Consider the following 23,796-nt stretch of genomic DNA (forward strand, 5'->3'; position numbering starts at 1 on the left):
GGGGCAGGTGGAGCTGAGATATGAGGGGGCAGGTGGAGCTGAGATATGAGGGGGCAGGTGGAGCTGAGCTATGAGGGGGCAGGTGGAGCTGAGATATGAGGGGGGCAGGTGGAGCTGAGATATGGGGGCAGGTGGAGCTGAGATATGAGGGGCAGGTGGAGCTGAGATATGAGGGGGGCAGGTGGAGCTGAGATATGAGGGGGCAGGTGGAGCTGAGATATGAGGGGGCAGGTGGAGCTGAGCTATGAGGGGGCAGGTGGAGCTGAGATATGAGGGGGGCAGGTGGAGCTGAGATATGGGGGCAGGTGGAGCTGAGATATGAGGGGGGCAGGTGGAGCTGAGATATGAGGGGGGCAGGTGGAGCTGAGATATGGGGGCAGGTGGAGCTGAGCTATGAGGGGGCAGGTGGAGCTGAGATATGAGGGGGGCAGGTGGAGCTGAGATATGGGGGCAGGTGGAGCTAAGATATGAGGGGGGCAGGTGGAGCTGAGATATGAGGGGGCAGGTGGAGCTGAGATATGAGGGGGCAGGTGGAGCTGAGATATGAGGGGGCAGGTGGAGCTGAGATATGAGGGGGGCAGGTGGAGCTGAGATATGAGGGCGCAGGTGGAGCTGAGATATGAGGGGGCAGGTGGAGCTGAGATATGAGGGGGCAGGTGGAGCTGAGATATGAGGGGGCAGGTGGAGCTGAGATATGGGTGGGGCTGAGATATGGGGGCAGGTGGAGCTGAGATATGAGGGGGCAGGTGGAGCTGAGATATGAGGGGGCAGGTGGAGCTGAGCTATGAGGGGGCAGGTGGAGCTGAGATATGAGGGGGGCAGGTGGAGCTGAGATATGGGGGCAGGTGGAGCTGAGATATGAGGGGGGCAGGTGGAGCTGAGATATGAGGGGGGCAGGTGGAGCTGAGATATGAGGGGCAGGTGGAGCTGAGATATGAGGGGGGCAGGTGGAGCTGAGATATGAGGGGGCAGGTGGAGCTGAGATATGAGGGGGCAGGTGGAGCTGAGCTATGAGGGGGGCAGGTGGAGCTGAGATATGGGGGCAGGTGAAGCTGAGATATGAGGGGGGCAGGTGGAGCTGAGATATGAGGGGGGCAGGTGGAGCTGAGATATGGGGGCAGGTGGAGCTGAGCTATGAGGGGGCAGGTGGAGCTGAGATATGAGGGGGGCAGGTGGAGCTGAGATATGGGGGCAGGTGGAGCTGAGATATGAGGGGGGCAGGTGGAGCTGAGATATGAGGGGGGCAGGTGGAGCTGAGATATGAGGGGGGCAGGTGGAGCTGAGATATGAGGGGGCAGGTGGAGCTGAGATATGAGGGGGCAGGTGGAGCTGAGATATGAGGGGGCAGGTGGAGCTGAGATATGAGGGGGGCAGGTGGAGCTGAGATATGAGGGCGCAGGTGGAGCTGAGATATGAGGGGGCAGGTGGAGCTGAGATATGAGGGGGCAGGTGGAGCTGAGATATGAGGGGGCAGGTGGAGCTGAGATATGAGGGGGGCAGGTGGGGCTGAGATATGAGGGGGGCAGGTGGAGCTGAGATATGAGGGGGGCAGGTGGAGCTGAGATATGAGGGGGCAGGTGGAGCTGAGATATGAGGGGGCAGGTGGAGCTGAGATATGAGGGGGCAGGTGGAGCTGAGATATGAGGGGGGCAGGTGGAGCTGAGATATGAGGGCGCAGGTGGAGCTGAGATATGAGGGGCAGGTGGAGCTGAGATATGAGGGGGCAGGTGGAGCACTCAGGGGCAGTGGGGTTCAAGTGGAATCTGGTGCAATTAAGGGGGTTTATCATACAGATCTGGGTGTATTCTGAGGGCCATGATGTCTGTCTGTCAGTCCCTGTGTGTGTGTCTGTCTGTCTGTCCCTGTGTGTGTGCCCCTTTCTGTGTCTCTGGCCTCATGCACACCGGCCGCGGGCATCACGGATGCGGATCTATTCACTTGAATGGGTCCGCAATCGCTCAATGGGAAGCACTACGGAGTGCTTCCGTGGTGTTTCCGTCCGTGCCTCCGCACCGCAAAAAAATAGAACATGTTCTATTTTTTAGTGCGGTGCGGCCGGATCATGGACCCATTCAGGTTGAATGGGTCTCAATCTGTCCCGGCCGCCGCACGGACGTTGCCAGTGCATTGGGGACCACAAATTGTGGTCCCCAATGCACGGAACGGACGCATAACGGCAGTGTGCATGAGGCCTGAGGCATTGCTTAGACTCCATCCCACAGTCTAGCCAGTGCCTAATGGGTTACGGTTTAGACCACCTTGTGGTACATGTTGATAATTCCCTTTTAAACCTCAGTCCATGTCCCCTCAGTACTGGGAATCAGTGGGAGTCATAGAAGGTAACAGAGTAAGGTGGAATTCCCTTTTAGATAGAAGTTGGTTAATTGCACAGGTGTCTGTCCCTGTGTGTGTGTGTGTGTGTGTGTGTGTGTCTGTCCCTGTGTGTCTGTCCCTGTGTGTCTGTCCCTGTGTGTCTGTCCGTGTGTGTCTGTCCCTGTGTGTGTGTGTGTGTGTCTGTCCGTGTGTGTCTGTCCGTGTGCGTGTGTCTGTCCATGTGCGTGTGTCTGTCCATGTGCGTGTGTCTGTCCGTGTGCGTGTGTCTGTCCATGTGCGTGTGTCTGTCCCTGTGTGTCTGTCCGTGTGCCTGTCCGTGTGCGTGTGTCTGTCCCTGTGTGTCTGTCCGTGTGTGTCTGTCCCTGTGTGTGTGTGTGTGTGTGTCTGTCCGTGTGTGTCTGTCCGTGTGCGTGTGTCTGTCCATGTGCGTGTGTCTGTCCATGTGCGTGTGTCTGTCCGTGTGCGTGTGTCTGTCCATGTGCGTGTGTCTGTCCCTGTGTGTCTGTCCGTGTGCCTGTCCGTGTGCGTGTGTCTGTCCCTGTGTGTCTGTCCGTGTGCGTGTGTCTGTCCGTGTGCGTGTGTCTGTCCGTGTGCGTGTGTCTGTCCCTGTGTGTGTGTCACCATCACCATGCCCACAGTGTTCCCTACTCTTGACACAGCTGCATCAGGACATTCTGTGCGGGGCAAGATGAAGATGGAAGAGGAGGCAGCGCCACCAGCATGTAGTCCGTGGTAGTCACAGGGAGGCACACTAAGGACGCAGGTAACACTACTACCACATGATCTACACTAGTGTTATCTGTGGTTTACATAGGACTGCAGGTAACACTATCACATTATCAGCACTAGTGTGATCTGTAGTTTTTCATAGGACTGCAGGCGATATCTACTGTATTATCTGTACTCAGAGAGTTACCACTGTGTAACGGGGCCCACTGAGACTTTATCGCCCAAGGGCCCACATGAACCTGGAGCCGGCCCTGCCTGTGCCCCTGTAATTTACAGTCACTGAGATGTCGTAGATATGGCACCATCTACAGTAAGTATGATTGGTGAACAACCATTCTAATAGTTCATGAAGATGTTTTATATGAGATCCTATAGGTACCTTAGTAGCGCAATACATTGTTAATGATGGATAAGGACGGGCCCCGGCAGCGGAGGAGATGTTTATGATCAGACCTTTTTTCCTATGGAGAAACAGAGGTCAATGTCAGTCAGTGTCCCATCAGATTCACAATTCTGTCTATATATCCTCCCAGGCTTGTATGGTGGCAGTTACGTGAGGTCCGGGGACATTGATGAAGATGGTGCATTATACACTGCTCATAACAAGGGGGTTATGACCACCCTGCAATCCAGCAGTGGTGGCCGTGCTTGCACGCTATAGGAAAAGGCTTTTTCTTATAGTATGCAAGCATGACCACTGCTGGATTGCAGGGTGGTGGTAACCCCTGGATACAAGCAGTGTATAATGCGATGAAAAAATGAACCAAGCCTGCAAAGGAGGCAATATGGACATGGCCGGAGTTAGGAGGGGGACAAACTGGGCAATTGCCCAGGGCCTCCATCATCTAAGGGGCCCCCTGCTTCAGTGCTGCTGTTAAGCTGAATGTCCGTGGAAGCAAACGGGCGGACATCTGATCAGATGCACTTTACAATGCAGTGTAAGGCCCCCTCCCTCACATATAAGAGAAATCATTACCCTAGTGCTGACAGCTCCGGGCACCAGCAGCGCCTTCTACTGGAGCTGTAGGACCTGCGATGATGTCGGAGCTCAGCAATGCAGTAAAGTAATGAAGAAGAAGACCAGTGATGCATGGGAAGAAGTGAAGAAGGATGGATTCAATGTAAGTGCCAGGGAAATGCTGGGAGCTGTAGTCCTGGGAGAGTAGGTATGAGAAGAGGACTACAACTCCCAGCATGTCCAAGCCACTATTATGTAATATCAGGGTATATTACAACACCCTGGATATGCTGGGAGTTATAGTCCTCTCCTCTTTTACCTCCTCTTATAATGTACTCTGATATCACATAATAATAGCTTGGACATGCTGGAAGTTATAGTCCTCTCCTGTTGTACCTCCTGCGGTAATATGCTCTGAATTCGGGCTGGGACGATGGATAGGCAAGGGTAGTTATCCTCATAGGGCGCCACTTCACTACCCATAAAGGGGGATGCAGGGGAATTGGTCATCAATATCAGATCGGCGGGGGTCCAACACCCGGCACCCCCGACGATCAGCTGTTTATGCTGCTGTATGTCTATGGGACAGCAGCATTGAAGAGCATGCGCCGTCTCCTCAAACAGCTGATCGGCGGGAGTGTCGGACGTCGGACTGTGTTGTTTGTACATTATTACAAGATTTTGATTTTGTCCAGGGCCACATTTTGTCTAAAACCGGCCCTGAATATGGACAATCACAACACATTAGTAAGTGCCTCGTATTAACTTTGTCTTCATGATAAATGTAATTTACTGAAGTGAGACAACCCCTTTGCAGCTAATTCAGCTAAACAAATTGTGCTTAATGCGGCAAAAAACCTCACCAAAGCCCGCCTCATACAACATACCATACCAAACTCACTCCCTCCAATGAAAGCAAAAACGTAGGCCAATACCACCTGCCATGTATCAGCCAGCCAATAATATAAAAGAAGGACGGATCTATTTGCTTCTGCGTGGAGTAACATAAAATCAACAACATCATGCACAAAGATGTGTACCCCTTGCCGCTCAGAGAAGAATCTCTCTCAGCCCTTGGATCTGCCGCTTACTTCTTAACACTGAACTTAACCAGCAGCTATTGGCAAGTGACTATGGCACCCTAAGGCAGAGAAAAGACTGCCTTCACTCTTTCTATGGGCCTGTTCGAGTTTAGTTACAAACCACCTGGTACCTTCCAGAGACTAATGGAGAGATTTCTTGGACACAGAAACTTTGAGGCAGTCTTGCTCTACCTAGATGATGTAATCGTCTACTCCAAGTCATATAAAGAACATCTGCAACATCTAGCTGAAGTGTTCCAGACCCTTGTCAAACATGAACTGAAGATAAAACCTTCCAAGTGTCATCTGCTCAGTACTTAAGTAAAATACTTGGGACATGTTGTGGGTGAAGGTGTCAAACCAGATCTAGACAAAATAGCCAAAGTTGAAAGCTGGCCAACTCCAACTGCAGTAAAGGAAGTGAGAAGTTTTATTGGCTTCGCCAACTATTACCGTTCATTCATGCCTCATTTTGCTAAAATTGCAAAGCCTCTCTAAGAACTTTTGAATGGTCCTCCTAAAGCCTATCAAAGTGCCAAAATCCCTCTTGAATGGAATATGGAACTTGAAATGGCTTTCCAGCTTCTGAAAAGAAAGCCCACAGAACCACCAACCCTTAGCTATCCTGACTACAACCAGCCGTTCTGTCCATATACAGACGCAAGCACGAAAGTCCGAACTGGAAAAGAAAGAGTCATCACCTATGCTAGCCGATCCTTGAGAGGAACAGAAAGAAATGACCAAAACTACAGCTCTTTCAAGCTGAAGTTCCATGCCTTGGGAAAAATTCAAGAACTACCTAGGGGTCACACCTTTCACCATCTACACTGACACCAATCCACTTGCCCATATCAACTCCGCTTGACTAAGAGCCCTAGAGCAAAGGTGAGGCTCCAGGCTCATGAACTATCACTTCATAATCAGGTGCCATGCTGGAAAATCCAATGATAATGCCAAAGTCTTGTTCAGACTTCCTGAAAAAGAAAACCCTTCTTCAGCAGAAGATGTCGAAATACCATAGTTCAACTCAAGATTCACCTAACAAGATGCTAAGAGCCATTAAATCTCAACAATAGCCCAATCCTGAACCACCATTACAAAAAGGACTCTGCATCTGACTTTAGACTGAGAGCAGAGTTATTAGGGAATTATTAGACTACTTCACAAGTGGAAGAATGCCTGAACGAATCCTTCAGAGGAGGAAGAGTTTAGCCCAAATTGACCCACTTATGGCAGCAAGGAAAATAACTCTTCAAAGGCCTACTGCTCGAAAGAACTCTTGATCCTATTACAAATGAGTCCTTACACCAAGTGGTGATACCCCGCAGAGATACGAAACTGGTCTTGGAGATGTACCACAACCAGTCAGGACATTTCTGCACACAGAAAACTGAAGCTACCATTAGATATTGTTTCTATTGGACAGGAACCAGACCAGACATAGAGACTTGTTGCCAAGACTTGTTGCCAAGATTGCCCAACGTTTGCTATAAGCAGAGGTGAAAAACAAGACTAAACAGACCCTTTTTATCCAAATAGTGAGGAAACAACAACTTGACATTGTAGCCATTAATTATATCAAGCTTGAACCATTCGATCAAGGTACTGTACATGGTTTTTAAACCCCAGCCCAAAACCTGGCCTGGACGTGGGGAACAGCCACCCACCCTGCTCTTTGGCTGCTCCCAATAAGTACCGGCCCGGATCAGCTTTTCAGCCACACTAAGAAAAAACTGTGTCAGCGAGCACTAGCTGCGGCTGACACACAAAATAACCGGTTCCTATCTCACCGAGGCCAGGAACCTCGGTGACACGTACCTTCCGTAAATGACGGACCCTTGCGCCTTCCAACATACCTCCCCCTTTGTTCAACCCTGAGGGGGTGAACACACGCCAGACAGTGTACTCGGGACAGGGCATCCGCGTTTCCCTGTAACCGGCCTGCCCTATGTTCTACTGTGAACTTAATGTTTTGCAGCGATAAGAACCACCTGGTGACCCTAGCATTCCTCTCTTTGGCCTGGCTCATCCACTTGAGAGGGGAGTGATCGGTCACCAGACGGAACTTCCTCCCCAACAGATAATAGCGGAGAGACTCGAGTGCCCACTTGATGGCCAGTCACTCTCTCTCCACTATACTCTACCGGGTCTCCGCTGGAGTGAGCTTACAGCTGAGGAAAACAATGGGATGCTCCTCCCCGTTGACTTCCTGAGACAGTACCGCACCGTCACATATTGTACTTCATGACACTGGTAAAATGAAGTAAAAAAATCATTTTTATTTATAAAAAAATTGCAAATTTACCCAAAAATTTTAAAAAATTGCAAATTTCCAAGTTTCAATTTCTCTACTTCTATAATACATAGTAATACCTCCAAAAATAGTTATTACTTTACATTCCCCATATGTCTACTTCATGTTTGGATCATTTTGGGAATGATATTTTATTTTTTGGGGATGTTACAAGTTTAGAAGCATATCTTGAAATTTTTCAGAAATTTTCAAAAACCCAATTATTAGGGACCAGTTCAGACCCCATTCTATAAACTACCCCCCTCAAGGTATTCAAAACTGATTTTACAAACTTTGTTAACCCTTTAGGTGTTCCACAAGAATTAATGGAATATAGAGATACAATTTCAAAATTTCACTTTTTTGGCAGATTTTCCATTTTAATAATTTTTTTCCAGTTACAAAGGGTAACCAGCCAAACCAAACTCAATATTTATGGCCCTGATTCTGTAGTTTACATAAATACCCCATATGTGGTTGTAAACTGCTGTACGGGCACAAGGCAGGGCGCAGAAGGAAAGGAATGCCATACGGTTTTTGGAACGCAGATTTTGCTGGACTGTTTTTTTGGACACCATGTCCCATTTGAAGCCCCCCTGATGCCCCCCTAGAGTAGAAACTCCAAAAAAGTGGCCCCATTTTAGAAACTACGGGATAGGGTGGCAGTATTGTTGGTACTAGTTTAGGGTACATATGATTTTTGGTTGCTCTATATTACACTTTTTGTGAGGCAAGATAACAAGAAATAGCTGTTTTGGCACCGTTTTTATTTTTTGTTATTTACAACATTCATCTGACAGGTTAGATCATGTGGTATTTTTATAGACCAGGTTGTCACGGACGCGGCGATACCTAATATGACTACTTTTATTTATGTAAGTTTTACACAATGATTTCATTTTTGAAGCCAAAAAAATCATGTTTTAGTGTTTCCATAATCCGAGAGCCATAATTTTTTCAGTTTTTGGGCGATTATCTTGGGTAGGGTATGATTTTTGCGGGATGAGATGACGGTTTCATTTGCACTATTTTGGGGTGCGTGTGACTTTTTGATTGCTTGCTATTACACTTTTTATGATGTAAGGTGACTAAAAATGGTTTATTTAGCACAGTTTTTATTTATATTTTTTACGGTGTTCATCTGAGGGGTTAGGTCATGTGATATTTTTATAGAGCCGGTCGATACGAACGCGGCATTACAAAAAATGTATACTTTTTTTTATTTATGTAAGTTTTACACAATAACAGCTTTTTTAAAACAAAAAAAATTGATGTTTTAGTGTCTCTATATTCTGAGCCATATTTTTTTTATTTTTTGGGCGATTGTCTCAGGTAGGGGATAATTTTTTGCGGGATGAGGTGATGGTTAGATTGGTACTATTTTGGTGGGCAAATGCCTTTTTGATTGCTTGCTGTTGTTCTTTTTGTGATGTAAGGTGACAAAAATAGGGTTTATTTAGCACAGTTCTTATTTTTTACGGTGTTCATCTGAGGGGTTAGGTCATGTGATATGTTTATAGAGCCGGTCGATACGGACGCGGAGATACCTAATATGTATACTCCCCCCCCCCCCCCCCCCCTATTTTTTACCAATTTTTTTTTACTTTATTTGGGGAAAATTATGTTTTTGTTTATTTTTACTTGAAACTTAAAATTTTTGGGGGGGGAAACTTTATTTTTTCAACTTTTTTTTTCACTTTATTTTTTGTCCCACTTTGGGACTTGAACTTTTGGGGGTCTAATCCTTTACAATGCATTCCAATACTTCTGTATTAGAATGCATTGGCCGTATGAGTAATACTGTGTGTATTACTCATACAGCTTCCGGCCTGTGAGATCCAGGGGGCTGCATCTCACAGGCTCTTCACCGGAAGGCAGCGCGATGCCTTCCTTAGACATCGCGCTGCCTTCCATGCCATCGGGTCCCCCCTACAGCCCCATGGGGACCCGATGGCACCGCCCGCCGCCGCACCAGGTAAAAGCCGCAAACAGCAGGTCTGATACCGGGGGGGTCGCATGACCCCCCCCCCGGCGTTGTGACAGGATGCACGCTGAATGATTTCAGCCGGCATCCTGTCACAATTAACCCCCGCCGCAATCTACTTTTAAACTTAGGACGTACCGGTACATCCTGAGTACCTAAGGGGTTAAAGATGATTTGTGGGATCAGAACATTGAAGACTCTATAAACACCCCCAACAATCAGCCGAAGCTCTGGAAATACCAAAGCGCCATATACTGCGTAGTGGCTGTTCTGAGGTACTGCAGCTCAGCTCTAACTGAAGAATACATGAGAAAAATAAAACGGAACATAAGCTGAAGTTATCAATGTGCTAAATGTGAGCTGTCCGTGTGTTACCAGACATCGCCACGGTGATGTTACATAGCAGCAAAATACAGCCCTCCCCCCGCTCCGTACCTCTCCACCATTCTAGGTAACACAATCCGGGTCATCTGAAAAACACAACAAACAGGAGAAACGTAAGAGCAAGACTGAGGAATATCACCCTGCAGGAGGAGGAGCCGAATCATAGCTCCTTCTATATGTATCACCCTGCAGGAGGAGGGGCCAACTCATAGCTCCTTCTATATGTATCACCCTGCAGGAGGAGGAGCAGACTCATAGCTCCTTCTATATGTATCACCCTGCAGGAGGAGGGGCAGACTCATAGCTCCCTTCTATATGTATCACCCTGCAGGAGGAGGGGCAGACTGATAGCTCTCTTCTATATGTATCACCCTGCAGGAGGAGGAGCAGACTCATAGCTCCTTCTATATGTATCACCCTGCAGGAGGAGGGGCAGACTCATAGCTCCTTCTATATGTATCACCCTACAGGAGGAGGAGCAGACTCATAGCTCCTTCTATATGTATCACCCTGCAGGAGGAGGAGCAGACTCATAGCTCCTTCTATATGTATCACCCTGCAGGAGGAGGAGCAGACTCATAGCTCCTTCTATATGTATCACCCTGCAGGAGGAGGAGCAGACTCATAGCTCCTTCTATATGTATCACCCTGCAGGAGGAGGAGCAGACTCATAGCTCCTTCTATATGTATCACCCTGCAGGAGGAGGGGCAGACTCATAGCTCCTTCTATATGTATCACCCTGCAGGAGGAGGAGCAGACTCATAGCTCATTCTATATGTATCACCCTGTAGGAGGAGGGGCAGACTCATAGCTCCTTCTATATGTATCACCCTGCAGGAGGAGGGGCAGACTCATAGCTCCTTCTATATGTATCACCCTGCAGGAGGAGGGGCAGACTCATAGCTCCTTCTATATGTATCACCCTGCAGGAGGAGGAGCAGACTCATAGCTCCTTCTATATGTATCACCCTGCAGGGGGAGGAGCAGACTCATAGCTCCTTCTACATGTATCACCCTGCAGGAGGAGGGGCAGACTCATAGTTCCTTCTATATGTATCACCCTGCAGGAGGAGGAGCAGACTCATAGCTCCTTCTATATGTATCACCCTGCAGGAGGAGGGGCAGACTCATAGCTCCTTCTATATGTATCACCCTGCAGGAGGAGGAGCAGACTCATAGCTCCTTCTATATGTATCACCCTGCAGGGGGAGGAGCAGACTCATAGCTCCTTCTATATGTATCACCCTGCAGGAGGAGGGGCAGACCCATAGCTCCTTCTGTATGTATCACCCTGCAGGAGGAGGAGCAGACTCATAGCTCCTTCTATATGTATCACCCTGCAGGAGGAGGGGCAGACTCATAGCTCCTTCTATATGTATCACCCTGCAGGAGGAGGGGCAGACTCATAGCTCTTTCTATATGTATCACCCTGCAGGAGGAGGGGCAGACTCATAGCTCCTTCTATATGTATCACCCTGCAGGAGGAGGGGCAGACTCATAGCTCCTTCTATATGTATCACCCTGCAGGAGGAGGAGCAGACTCATAGCTCCTTCTATATGTATCACCCTGCAGGAGAAGGAGCAGACTCATAGCTCCTTCTATATGTATCACCCTGCAGGAGGAGGAGCAGACTCATAGCTCCTTCTATATGTATCACCCTGCAGGAGGAGGAGCAGACTCATAGCTCCTTCTATATGTATCACCCTGCAGGAGGAGGGGCAGACTCATAGATCCTTCTATATGTATGACCCTGCAGGAGGAGGGGCAGACTCATAGCTCCTTCTATATGTATCACCCTTCAGGAGGAGGAGCAGACTCATAGCTCCCTTCTATATGTATCACCCTGCAGGAGGAGGAGCAGACTCATAGCTCCTTCTATATGTATCACCCTCCAGGAGGAGGAGCAGACTCATAGCTCCCTTCTATATGTATCACCCTGCATGAGGAGGAGCAGACTCATAGCTCCTTCTATATGTATCACCCTGCAGGAGGAGGGGCAGACTCATAGCTCCGTTTATATGTATCACCCTGCAGGGGGAGGAGCAGACTCATAGCTCCTTCTATATGTATCACCCTGCAGGAGGAGGGGCAGACTCATAGCTCATTCTATATGTATCACCCTGCAGGAGGAGGGGCAGACTCATAGCTCCTTCTATATGTATCACCCTGCAGGAGGAGGAGCAGACTCATAGCTCCTTCTATATGTATCACCCTGCAGGAGGAGGGGCAGATTCATAGCTCCTTCTATATGTATCACCCTGCAGGAGGAGGGGCAGACTCATAGCTCCTTCTATATGTATCACCCTGCAGGAGGAGGGGCAGACTCATAGCTCCTTCTATGTATCACCCTGCAGGAGGAGGGGCAGACTCATAGCTCCTTCTTTATGTATCACCCTGCAGGAGGAGGGGCAGACTCATAGCTCCTTCTATATGTATCACCCTGCAGGAGGAGGGGCAGACTCATAGCTCCCTTCTATATGTATCACCCTGCAGGAGGAGGGGCAGACTCATAGCTCCCTTCTATATGTATCACCCTGCAGGAGGAGGAGCAGACTAATAGCTCCTTCTATATGTATCACCCTGCAGGAGGAGGGGCAGACTCATAGCTCCTTCTATATGTATCACCCTGCAGGAGGAGGGGCAGACTCATAGCTCCTTCTATATGTATCACCCTGCAGGAGGAGGAGCAGACTCATAACTCCTTCTATATGTATCACCCTGCAGGAGGAGGGGCAGACTCATAGCTCCTTCTATATGTATCACCCTGCAGGAGGAGGGGCAGACTCATAGCTCCTTCTATATGTATCACCCTGCAGGAGGAGGGGCAGACTCATAGCTCCTTCTATATGTATCACCCTGCAGGAGGAGGAGCAGACTCATAGCTCCTTCTATATGTATCACCCTGCAGGAGGAGGAGCAGACTCATAGCTCCTTCTATATGTATCACCCTGCAGGAGGAGGGGCAGACTCATAGCTCCTTCTATATTTATCACCCTGCAGGAGGAGGAGCAGACTCATAGCTCCTTCTATATGTATCACCCTGCAGGAGGAGGGGCAGACTCATAGCTCCTTCTATATGTATCACCCTGCAGGAGGAGGAGCAGACTCATAGCTCCTTCTATATGTATCGCCCTGCAGGAGGAGGAGCAGACTCATAGCTCCTTCTATATGTATCACCCTGCAGGAGGAGGAGCAGACTCATAGCTCCTTCTATATGTATCACCCTGCAGGAGGAGGGGCAGACTCATAGCTCCTTCTATATGTATCACCCTGCAGGAGGAGGAGCAGACTCATAGCTCCTTCTATATGTATCACCCTGCAGGAGGAGGGGCAGACTCATAGCTCCTTCTATATGTATCACCCTGCAGGAGGAGGGGCAGACTCATAGCTCCCTTCTATATGTATCACCCTGCAGGAGGAGGAGCAGACTCATAGCTCCTTCTATATGTATCACCCTGCAGGAGGAGGGGCAGACTCATAGCTCCTTCTATATGTATCACCCTGCAGGAGGAGGAGCAGACTCATAGCTCCTTCTATATGTATCACCCTGCAGGAGGAGGGGCAGACTCATAGCTCCTTCTATATGTATCACCCTGCAGGAGGAGGAGCAGACTCATAGCTCCTTCTATATGTATCACCCTGCAGGAGGAGGGGCAGACTCATAGCTCCTTCTATATGTATCACCCTGCAGGAGGAGGGGCAGACTCATAGCTCCTTCTATATATATCACCCTGCAGGAGGAGGGGCAGACTCATAGCTCCTTCTATATGTATCACCCTGCAGGAGGAGGGGCAGACTCATAGCTCTTTCTATATGTATCACCCTGCAGGAGGAGGAGCAGACTCATAGCTCCTTCTATATGTATCACCCTGCAGGAGGAGGGGCAGACTCATAGCTCCTTCTATATGTATCACCCTGCAGGAGGAGGGGCAGACTCATAGCTCCTTCTATATGTATCACCCTGCAGGAGGAGGGGCAGACTCATAGCTCCTTCTATATGTATCACCCTGCAGGAGGAGGGGCAGACTCATAGCAACTTCTATATGTATCACCCTGCAGGAGGAGGGGCAGACTCATAGCTCCTTCTATATGTATCACCCTGCAGGAGGAGGGGCAGACTCATAGCTCCTTCTATATGTATCACCCTGCAGGAGGAGGGGCAGACTCATAGCTCCTTCTATATGTATCACCCTGCAGGAGGAGGGGCAGACTCATAGCTCCTTCTATATGTATCACCCTGCAGGAGGAGGGGCAGACTCATAGCTCCCTTCTATATGTATCACCCTGCAGGAGGAGGGGCAGACTCATAGCTCCCTTCTATATGTATCACCCTGCAGGAGGAGGAGCAGACTAATAGCTCCTTCTATATGTATCACCCTGCAGGAGGAGGGGCAGACTCATAGTTCCTTCTATATGTATCACCCTGCAGGAGGAGGGGCAGACTCATAGCTCCTTCTATATGTATCACCCTGTAGGAGGAGGAGCAGACTCATAACTCCTTCTATATGTATCACCCTGCAGGAGGAGGGGCAGACTCATAGCTCCTTCTATATGTATCACCCTGCAGGAGGAGGAGCAGACTCATAGCTCCTTCTATATGTATCACCCTGCAGGAGGAGGAGCAGACTCATAGCTCCTTCTATATGTATCACCCTGCAGGAGGAGGGGCAGACTCATAGCTCCTTCTATATGTATCACCCTGCAGGAGGAGGGGCAGACTCATAGCTCCTTCTATATTTATCACCCTGCAGGAGGAGGAGCAGACTCATAGCTCCTTCTATATGTATCACCCTGCAGGAGGAGGGGCAGACTCATAGCTCCTTCTATATGTATCACCCTGCAGGAGGAGGAGCAGACTCATAGCTCCTTCTATATATATCACCCTGCAGGAGGAGGGGCAGACTCATAGCTCCTTCTATATGTATCACCCTGCAGGAGGAGGAGCAGACTCATAGCTCCTTCTATATGTATCACCCTGCAGGAGGAGGAGCAGACTCATAGCTCCTTCTATATGTATCGCCCTGCAGGAGGAGGGGCAGACTCATAGCTCCTTCTATATGTATCACCCTGCAGGAGGAGGAGCAGACTCATAGCTCCTTCTATATGTATCACCCTGCAGGGGGAGGGGCAGACTCATAGCTCCTTCTATATGTATCACCCTGCAGGAGGAGGGGCAGACTCATAGCTCCTTCTATATGTATCACCCTGCAGGAGGAGGAGCAGACTCATAGCTCCTTCTATATGTATCGCCCTGCAGGAGGAGGAGCAGACTCATAGCTCCTTCTATATGTATCACCCTGCAGGAGGAGGAGCAGACTTATAGCTCCTTCTATATGTATCACCCTGCAGGAGGAGGGGCAGACTCATAGCTCCTTCTATATGTATCACCCTGCAGGAGGAGGGGCAGACTCATAGCTCCTTCTATATGTATCACCCTGCAGGAGGAGGAGCAGACTCATAGCTCCTTCTATCTGTATCACCCTGCAGGAGGAGGGGCAGACTCATAGCTCCTTCTATATGTATCACCCTGCAGGAGGAGGAGCAGACTCATAGCTCCTTCTATATGTATCACCCTGCAGGAGGAGGAGCAGACTCATAGCTCCTTCTATCTGTATCACCCTGCAGGAGGAGGGGCAGACTCATAGCTCCTTCTATATGTATCACCCTGCAGGAGGAGGAGCAGACTCATAGCTCCTTCTATATGTATCACCCTGCAGGAGGAGGAGCAGACTCATAGCTCCTTCTATATGTATCACCCTGCAGGAGGAGGGGCAGACTCATAGCTCTTTCTATATGTATCACCCTGCAGGAGGAGGAGCAGACTCATAGCTCCTTCTATATGTATCACCCTGCAGGAGGAGGGGCAGACTCATAGCTCCTTCTATATGTATCACCCTGCAGGAGGAGGAGCAGACTCATAGCTCCTTCTATATGTATCACCCTGCAGGAGGAGGAGCAGACTCATAGCTCCTTCTATATGTATCACCCTGCAGGAGGAGGGGCAGACTCATAGCTCTTTCTATATGTATCACCCTGCAGGAGGAGGAGCAGACTCATAGCTCCTTCTATATGTATCACCCTGCAGGAGGAGGAGCAGACTCATAGCTCCTTCTATATGTATCGCCCTGCAGGAGGAGGGGCAGACTCATAGCTCCTTCTATATGTATCACCCTGCAGGAGGAGGAGCAGACTCATAGCTCCTTCTATATGTATCACCCTGCAGGGGGAGGGGCAGACTCATAGCTCCTTCTATATGTATCACCCTGCAGGAGGAGGGGCAGACTCATAGCTCCTTCTATATGTATCACCCTGCAGGAGGAGGGGCAGACTCATAGCTCCTTCTATATGTATCACCCTGCAGGAGGAGGAGCGGACTCATAGCTCCTTCTATATGTATCACCCTGCAGGAGGAGGAGCAGACTCATAGCTCCTTCTATATGTATCACCCTGCAGGAGGAGGTGCAGACTCATAGCTCCTTCTATATGTATCACCCTGCAGGAGGAGGAGCAGACTCATAGCTCCTTCTATATGTATCACCCCGCAGGAGGAGGGGCAGACTCATAGCTCCTTCTATATGTATCACCCTGCAGGAGGAGGAGCAGACTCATAGCTCCTTCTATATGTATCACCCTGCAGGAGGAGGGGCAGACTCATAGCTCCTTCTATATGTATCACCCTGCAGGAGGAGGAGCAGACTCACAGCTCCTTCTATATGTATCACCCTGCAGGAGGAGGGGCAGACTCACAGCTCCTTCTATATGTATCACCCTGCAGGAGGAGGGGCAGACTCATAGCTCCTTCTATATGTATCACCCTGCAGGAGGAGGGGCAGACTCATAGCTTCTTCTATATGTATCACCCTGCAGGAGGAGGGGCAGACTCATAGCTCCTTCTATATGTATCACCCTGCAGGAGGAGGGGCAGAGTCATAGCTCCTTCTATATGTATCACCCTGCAGGAGGAGGGGCAGACTCATAGCTCCTTCTATATGTATCACCCTGCAGGAGGAGGAGCAGACTCATAGCTCCTTCTATATGTATCACCCTGCAGGAGGAGGAGCAGACTCATAGCTCCTTCTATATGTATTACCCTGCAGGAGGAGGGGCAGACTCATAGCTCCTTCTATATATATCACCCTGCAGGAGGAGGAGCAGACTCATAGCTCCTTCTATATATATCACCCTGCAGGAGGAGGAGCAGACTCATAGCTCCTTCTATATGTATCACCCTGCAGGAGGAGGGGCAGACTCATAGCTCCTTCTATATGTATCACCCTGCAGGAGGAGGGGCAGACTCATAGCTCTTTCTATATGTATCACCCTGCAGGAGGAGGAGCAGACTCATAGCTCCTTCTATATGTATCACCCTGCAGGAGGAGGAGCAGACTCATAGCTCCTTCTATATGTATCACCCTGCAGGAGGAGGGGCAGACTCATAGCTCCTTCTATATGTATCACCCTGCAGGAGGAGGGGCAGACTCATAGCTCCTTCTATATGTATCACCCTGCAGGAGGAGGGGCAGACTCATAGCTCCTTCTATATGTATCACCCTGCAGGAGGAGGGGCAGACTCATAGCTCCTTCTATATGTATCACCCTGCAGGAGGAGGAGCAGACTCATAGCTCCTTCTATATGTATCGCCCTGCAGGAGGAGGAGCAGACTCATAGCTCCTTCTATATGTATCACCCTGCAGGAGGAGGGGCAGACTCATAGCTCCTTCTATATGTATCACCCTGCAGGAGGAGGGGCAGACTCATAGCTCCTTCTATATGTATCACCCTGCAGGAGGAGGAGCAGACTCACAGCTCCTTCTATATGTATCACCCTGCAGGAGGAGGGGCAGACTCATAGCTCCTTCTATATGTATCACCCTGCAGGAGGAGGGGCAGACTCATAGCTCCTTCTATATGTATCACCCTGCAGGAGGAGGGGCAGACTCATAGCTTCTTCTATATGTATCACCCTGCAGGAGGAGGGACAGACTCATAGCTCCTCCTATATGTATCACCCTGCAAGAGGAGGAGCAGACTCATAGCTCCTCCTATATGTATCACCCTGCAGGAGGAGGAGCAGACTCATAGCTCCTTCTATATGTATCACCCTGCAGGAGGAGGGGCAGACTCATAGCTCCTTCTATATGTATCACCCTGCAGGAGGAGGAGCAGACTCATAGCTCCTTCTATATGTATCACCCTGCAGGAGGAGGAGCAGACTCATAGCTCCTTCTATATGTATCACCCTGCAGGAGGAGGGGCAGACTCATAGCTCCTTCTATATGTATCACCCTGCAGGAGGAGGAGCAGACTCATAGCTCCTTCTATATGTATCACCCTGCAGGAGGAGGAGCAGACTCATAGCTCCCTTCTATATGTATCACCCTGCAGGAGGAGGGGCAGACTCATAGCTCCTTCTATATGTATCACCCTGCAGGAGGAGGAGCAGACTCATAGCTCCTTCTATATGTATCACCCTGCAGGAGGAGGGGCAGACTCATAGCTCCTTCTATATGTATCACCCTGCAGGAGGAGGAGCAGACTCATAGCTCCTTCTATATGTATCACCCTGCAGGAGGAGGAGCAGACTCACAGCTCCTTCTATATGTATCACCCTGCAGGAGGAGGGGCAGACTCACAGCTCCTTCTATATGTATCACCCTGCAGGAGGAGGGGCAGACTCATAGCTCCTTCTATATGTATCACCCTGCAGGAGGAGGGGCAGACTCATAGCTTCTTCTATATGTATCACCCTGCAGGAGGAGGGGCAGACTCATAGCTCCTTCTATATGTATCACCCTGCAGGAGGAGGGGCAGAGTCATAGCTCCTTCTATATGTATCACCCTGCAGGAGGAGGGGCAGACTCATAGCTCCTTCTATATGTATCACCCTGCAGGAGGAGGAGCAGACTCATAGCTCCTTCTATATGTATCACCCTGCAGGAGGAGGAGCAGACTCATAGCTCCTTCTATATGTATTACCCTGCAGGAGGAGGGGCAGACTCATAGCTCCTTCTATATATATCACCCTGCAGGAGGAGGAGCAGACTCATAGCTCCTTCTATATATATCACCCTGCAGGAGGAGGAGCAGACTCATAGCTCCTTCTATATGTATCACCCTGCAGGAGGAGGGGCAGACTCATAGCTCCTTCTATATGTATCACCCTGCAGGAGGAGGAGCAGACTCATAGCTCCTTCTATATGTATCACCCTGCAGGAGGAGGGGCAGACTCATAGCTCCTTCTATATGTATCACCCTGCAGGAGGAGGGGCAGACTCATAGCTCCTTCTATATGTATCACCCTGCAGGAGGAGGGGCAGACTCATAGCTCCTTCTATATGTATCACCCTGCAGGAGGAGGGGCAGACTCATAGCTCCTTCTATATGTATCACCCTGCAGGAGGAGGAGCAGACTCATAGCTCCTTCTATATGTATCGCCCTGCAGGAGGAGGAGCAGACTCATAGCTCCTTCTATATGTATCACCCTGCAGGAGGAGGGGCAGACTCATAGCTCCTTCTATATGTATCACCCTGCAGGAGGAGGGGCAGACTCATAGCTCCTTCTATATGTATCACCCTGCAGGAGGAGGAGCAGACTCACAGCTCCTTCTATATGTATCACCCTGCAGGAGGAGGGGCAGACTCATAGCTCCTTCTATATGTATCACCCTGCAGGAGGAGGGGCAGACTCATAGCTCCTTCTATATGTATCACCCTGCAGGAGGAGGGGCAGACTCATAGCTTCTTCTATATGTATCACCCTGCAGGAGGAGGGACAGACTCATAGCTCCTCCTATATGTATCACCCTGCAAGAGGAGGAGCAGACTCATAGCTCCTCCTATATGTATCACCCTGCAGGAGGAGGAGCAGACTCATAGCTCCTTCTATATGTATCACCCTGCAGGAGGAGGGGCAGACTCATAGCTCCTTCTATATGTATCACCCTGCAGGAGGAGGAGCAGACTCATAGCTCCTTCTATATGTATCACCCTGCAGGAGGAGGAGCAGACTCATAGCTCCTTCTATATGTATCACCCTGCAGGAGGAGGGGCAGACTCATAGCTCCTTCTATATGTATCACCCTGCAGGAGGAGGAGCAGACTCATAGCTCCTTCTATATGTATCACCCTGCAGGAGGAGGAGCAGACTCATAGCTCCCTTCTATATGTATCACCCTGCAGGAGGAGGGGCAGACTCATAGCTCCTTCTATATGTATCACCCTGCAGGAGGAGGAGCAGACTCATAGCTCCTTCTATATGTATCACCCTGCAGGAGGAGGGGCAGACTCATAGCTCCTTCTATATGTATCACCCTGCAGGAGGAGGAGCAGACTCATAGCTCCTTCTATATGTATCACCCTGCAGGAGGAGGAGCAGACTCATAGCTCCTTCTATATGTATCACCCTGCAGGAGGAGGAGCAGACTCATAGCTCCTTCTAGACTCTTGACCTATAGTATTATGATGTGGACAGTTTTAAAAAGGGTTTAGATGAATTCTTGAAAGTAAATGACATTATTGCTGATGAAAACGTGTAGAAATCTGAGTCTCACTTCCTTCTAGGATTCGCGTCCCCCCATCCTTTGGTTGAACTTGATGGACTTATGTCTTTTTTCATCCGTATTAACTATGTAACTATGATAAGGATACTTACATGCACCATGGATAGTACATTGCAGTTCATGATGTCGCTTATCCCCTGAAAAGTAAGAAAATGGAACATCTCATTATTAATGTATATGGGAGATGAAATTTCTGATTGTGATCCTTCCTCTCAGAGGTCACCGATCAGTGTTATCGAGCATATGATAATCATGTTATATTATCTAATATCCCTTACAGTTTGGCCGATTCCTCTCAGTTACTGCTTACTGTTGTAGATCAGTGCACGGGAACATACATCACAGGAGCGCTGCACAGACTCTGAACAAGCAGAGAATGCTGAGAGATTTAATATCTGAACATGCAGAATAGTGAGTGCAGCTCCGGAGTATAATACAGGATGTAACTCAGGATCAGTACAGGCTAAGTAATGTATGTACACAGTGAGTGCAGCTCTGGAGTATAATACAGGATGTAACTCAGGATCAGTACAGGATAAGTAATGTATGTACACAGTGACTGCACCAGCAGAATAGTGAGTGCAGCTCTGGAGTATAATACAGGATGTAACTCAGGATTAGTACAGGATAAGTAATGTATGTACACAGTGACTGCACCAGCAGAATAGTGAGTGCAGCTCTGGAACATAATACAGGATGTAACTCAGGATCAGTACAGGATAAGTAATGTATGTACACAGTGAATCCACCAGCAGAATAGTGAGTGCAGCTCTGGAATATAATACAGGATGTAACTCAGGATCAGTACAGGATAAGTAATGTATGTACACAGTGACTGCACCAGCAGGATAGTGAGTGCAGCTCTGGAGTATAATACAGGATGTAACTCAGGATCAGTACAGGATAAGTAATGTATGTACACAGTGACTGCACCAGCAGGATAGTGAGTGCAGCTCTGGAGTATAATACAGGATGTAACTCAGGATCAGTACAGGATAAGTAATGTATGTACACAGTGACTGCACCAGCAGAATAGCGAGTGCAGCTCTGGAGTATAATACAGGATGTAACTCAGGATCAGTACAGGATAAGTAATGTATGTACACAGTGACTGCACCAGCAGAATAGTGAGTGCAGCTCTGGAGTATAATACAGGATGTAACTCAGGGTCAGTACAGGATAAGTAATGTATGTACACAGTGACTGCACCAGCAGAATAGTGAGTGCAGCTCTGGGGTATAATACAGGATGTAACTCAGGATCAGTACAGGATAAATAATGTAATGTACACAGTGACTGTACCAGCAGAATAGTGAGTGCAGCTCTGGAGTATAATACAGGATGTAACTCAGGATCAGTACAGGATAAGTAATGTATGTACACAGTGACTGCACCAGCAGAATAGTGAGTGCAGCTCTGGAGTATAATACAGGATGTAACTCAGGATCAGTACAGGATATGTAATGTATGTACACAGTGACTGCACCAGCAGAATAGTGAGCGCAGCTCTGGAGTATAATACAGGATGTAACTCAGGATCAGTACAGGATAAGTAATGTATGTACACAGTGACTGCACCAGCAGAATAGTGACTGCAGCTCTGGAGTATTATACAGGATTAGTGATGAGTGGCATAAGCAATATTCAAAATTCGCGATATTTTGCAAATTTTTAGCTGAATATACGCCATAAATTCAAAATTGCGAAAATCAGCAATGTAATATGCATGTATCATGCATGCAATTTCATTGCCTCTCACAAAAAATCACACAAAGGCTATATGCCAAAAGCCGGGTATGTGCAAACCAACAATCTATCCATGAGACAGATACATTCAGCATACCTTACAATGGCAGCCTTGTGTGAGACATTCAAAACCATCTCTTATCTGACTGAGAGCCAGTATGCCTCAAAGTTACTTGATTTGTTGAATGGCTTGGGGGACCTTCGCACCTACAGTACAGACCAAAAGTTTGGACACACCTTCTCATTCAAAGAGTTTTCTTTATTTTCATGACTATGAAGGCATCAAAACTATGAATTAACACATGTGGAATTTTATACATCACAAACAAGTGTGAAACAACTGAAAATATGTCATATTCTAGGTTCTTCAAAGTAGCCACCTTTTGCTTTGATTACTGCTTTGCACACTCTTGGCATTTTCTTGATGAGCTTCAAGAGGTAGTCCCCTGAAATGGTTTTCACTTCACAGGTGTGCCCTGTCAGGTTTAATAAGTGGGATTTCTTGCCTTATAAATGGGGTTGGGACCATCAGTTGCGTTGAGGAGAAGTCAGGTGGATACACAGCTGATAGTCCTACTGAATAGACTGTTAGAATTTGTATTATGGCAAGAAAAAAGCAGCTAAGTAAAGAAAAACGAGTGGCCATCATTACTTTAAGAAATTAAGGTCAGTCAGTCAGCTGAAAAATTGGGAAAACTTTGAAAGTAAGGGCTATTTGACCATGAAGGAGAGTGATGGGGTGCTGCGCCAGATGACCTGGCCTCCACAGTCACCGGACCTGAACCCAATGGAGATGGTTTGGGGTGAGCTGGACCGCAGAGTGAAGGCAAAAGGGCCAACAAGTGCTAAGCATCTCTGGGAACTCCTTCAAGACTGTTGGAAGACCATTTCAGGGGACTACCTCTTGAAGCTCATCAAGAGAATGACAAGAGTGTGCAAAGCAGTAATCACAGCAAAAGGTGGCTACTTTGAAGAACCTAGAATATGACATATTTTCAGTTGTTTCACACTTGTTTGTTATGTATATAATTCCACATGTGTTAATTCATAGTTTTGATGCCTTCATAGTCATGAAAATAAAGAAAACTCTTTGAATGAGAAGGTGTGTCCAAACTTTTGGTCTGTACTGTAGATCATTATCATTAGGGTGAGAAAAAAAATTTTTTTGGATGCCAGCTAACTCTTCTCTCACTGCTTCGGAGGGCTGCATAAAATTTTTCAGTTTTATAAATGTCCTAGCATTTATATTCAATAACCTTTCTATACTGTTTTGTCATGTAAACTCATTTACATAAACATGGGCATATGGGAAAGACATGTATAGAAAGGTTATTGAATATAAATGTTAGGACAATTAGAAAACTGAACATTTTTATGCAGAGTTAGCTGGCGTCTAAAATTTTTTTTTTTTTTTACAATATTTGTCACCCTAATGATAATGATCTAGGTGCACAGGTCCCCCAAGCCATTCAACTCAAATCAAGCAACTTTGAGGCATACTGGCTCTCAGTCAGATAAGAGCTGGTTTTGAATGTCTCACACAAGGCTGCCATTGTAAGGTATGCTGAATGTATCTGTCTCATGGATAGATTGTTGGCTTGCACATACCTAGCTTTTGGCATATAGCCTTTGTGTGATTGTCTGCTATATGTAATGACTTATTTTAAAAATAAAATAATAAAGCATCTATAAAAATAAATTATTAGTGATAGATAGAAGAAAA

At 48.1% G+C, this 23,796-nt stretch overlaps 1 protein-coding gene across 1 annotated transcript in view; it reads right to left on the reverse strand.

Moving 5' to 3' along the window:
• LOC120988987 (very-long-chain 3-oxoacyl-CoA reductase-B-like) overlaps positions 1–23,796 on the reverse strand; it is a 156,017-nt gene that overhangs the window by 32,176 nt on the left and 100,045 nt on the right. The window contains exons 9-11 of the mRNA XM_040416830.1: positions 20,420–20,464; positions 9,816–9,850; positions 3,443–3,524 (exon numbers count right to left, since the gene is read on the reverse strand). Coding sequence (XP_040272764.1) covers positions 3,443–3,524; positions 9,816–9,850; positions 20,420–20,464 — 162 coding nt within the window. The remainder of the gene's footprint in view (positions 1–3,442; positions 3,525–9,815; positions 9,851–20,419; positions 20,465–23,796) is intronic.

Source organism: Bufo bufo, chromosome 1, assembly GCF_905171765.1.
Source record: "Bufo bufo chromosome 1, aBufBuf1.1, whole genome shotgun sequence".
NCBI classification, from domain to species: Eukaryota; Metazoa; Chordata; class Amphibia; order Anura; family Bufonidae; genus Bufo; species Bufo bufo.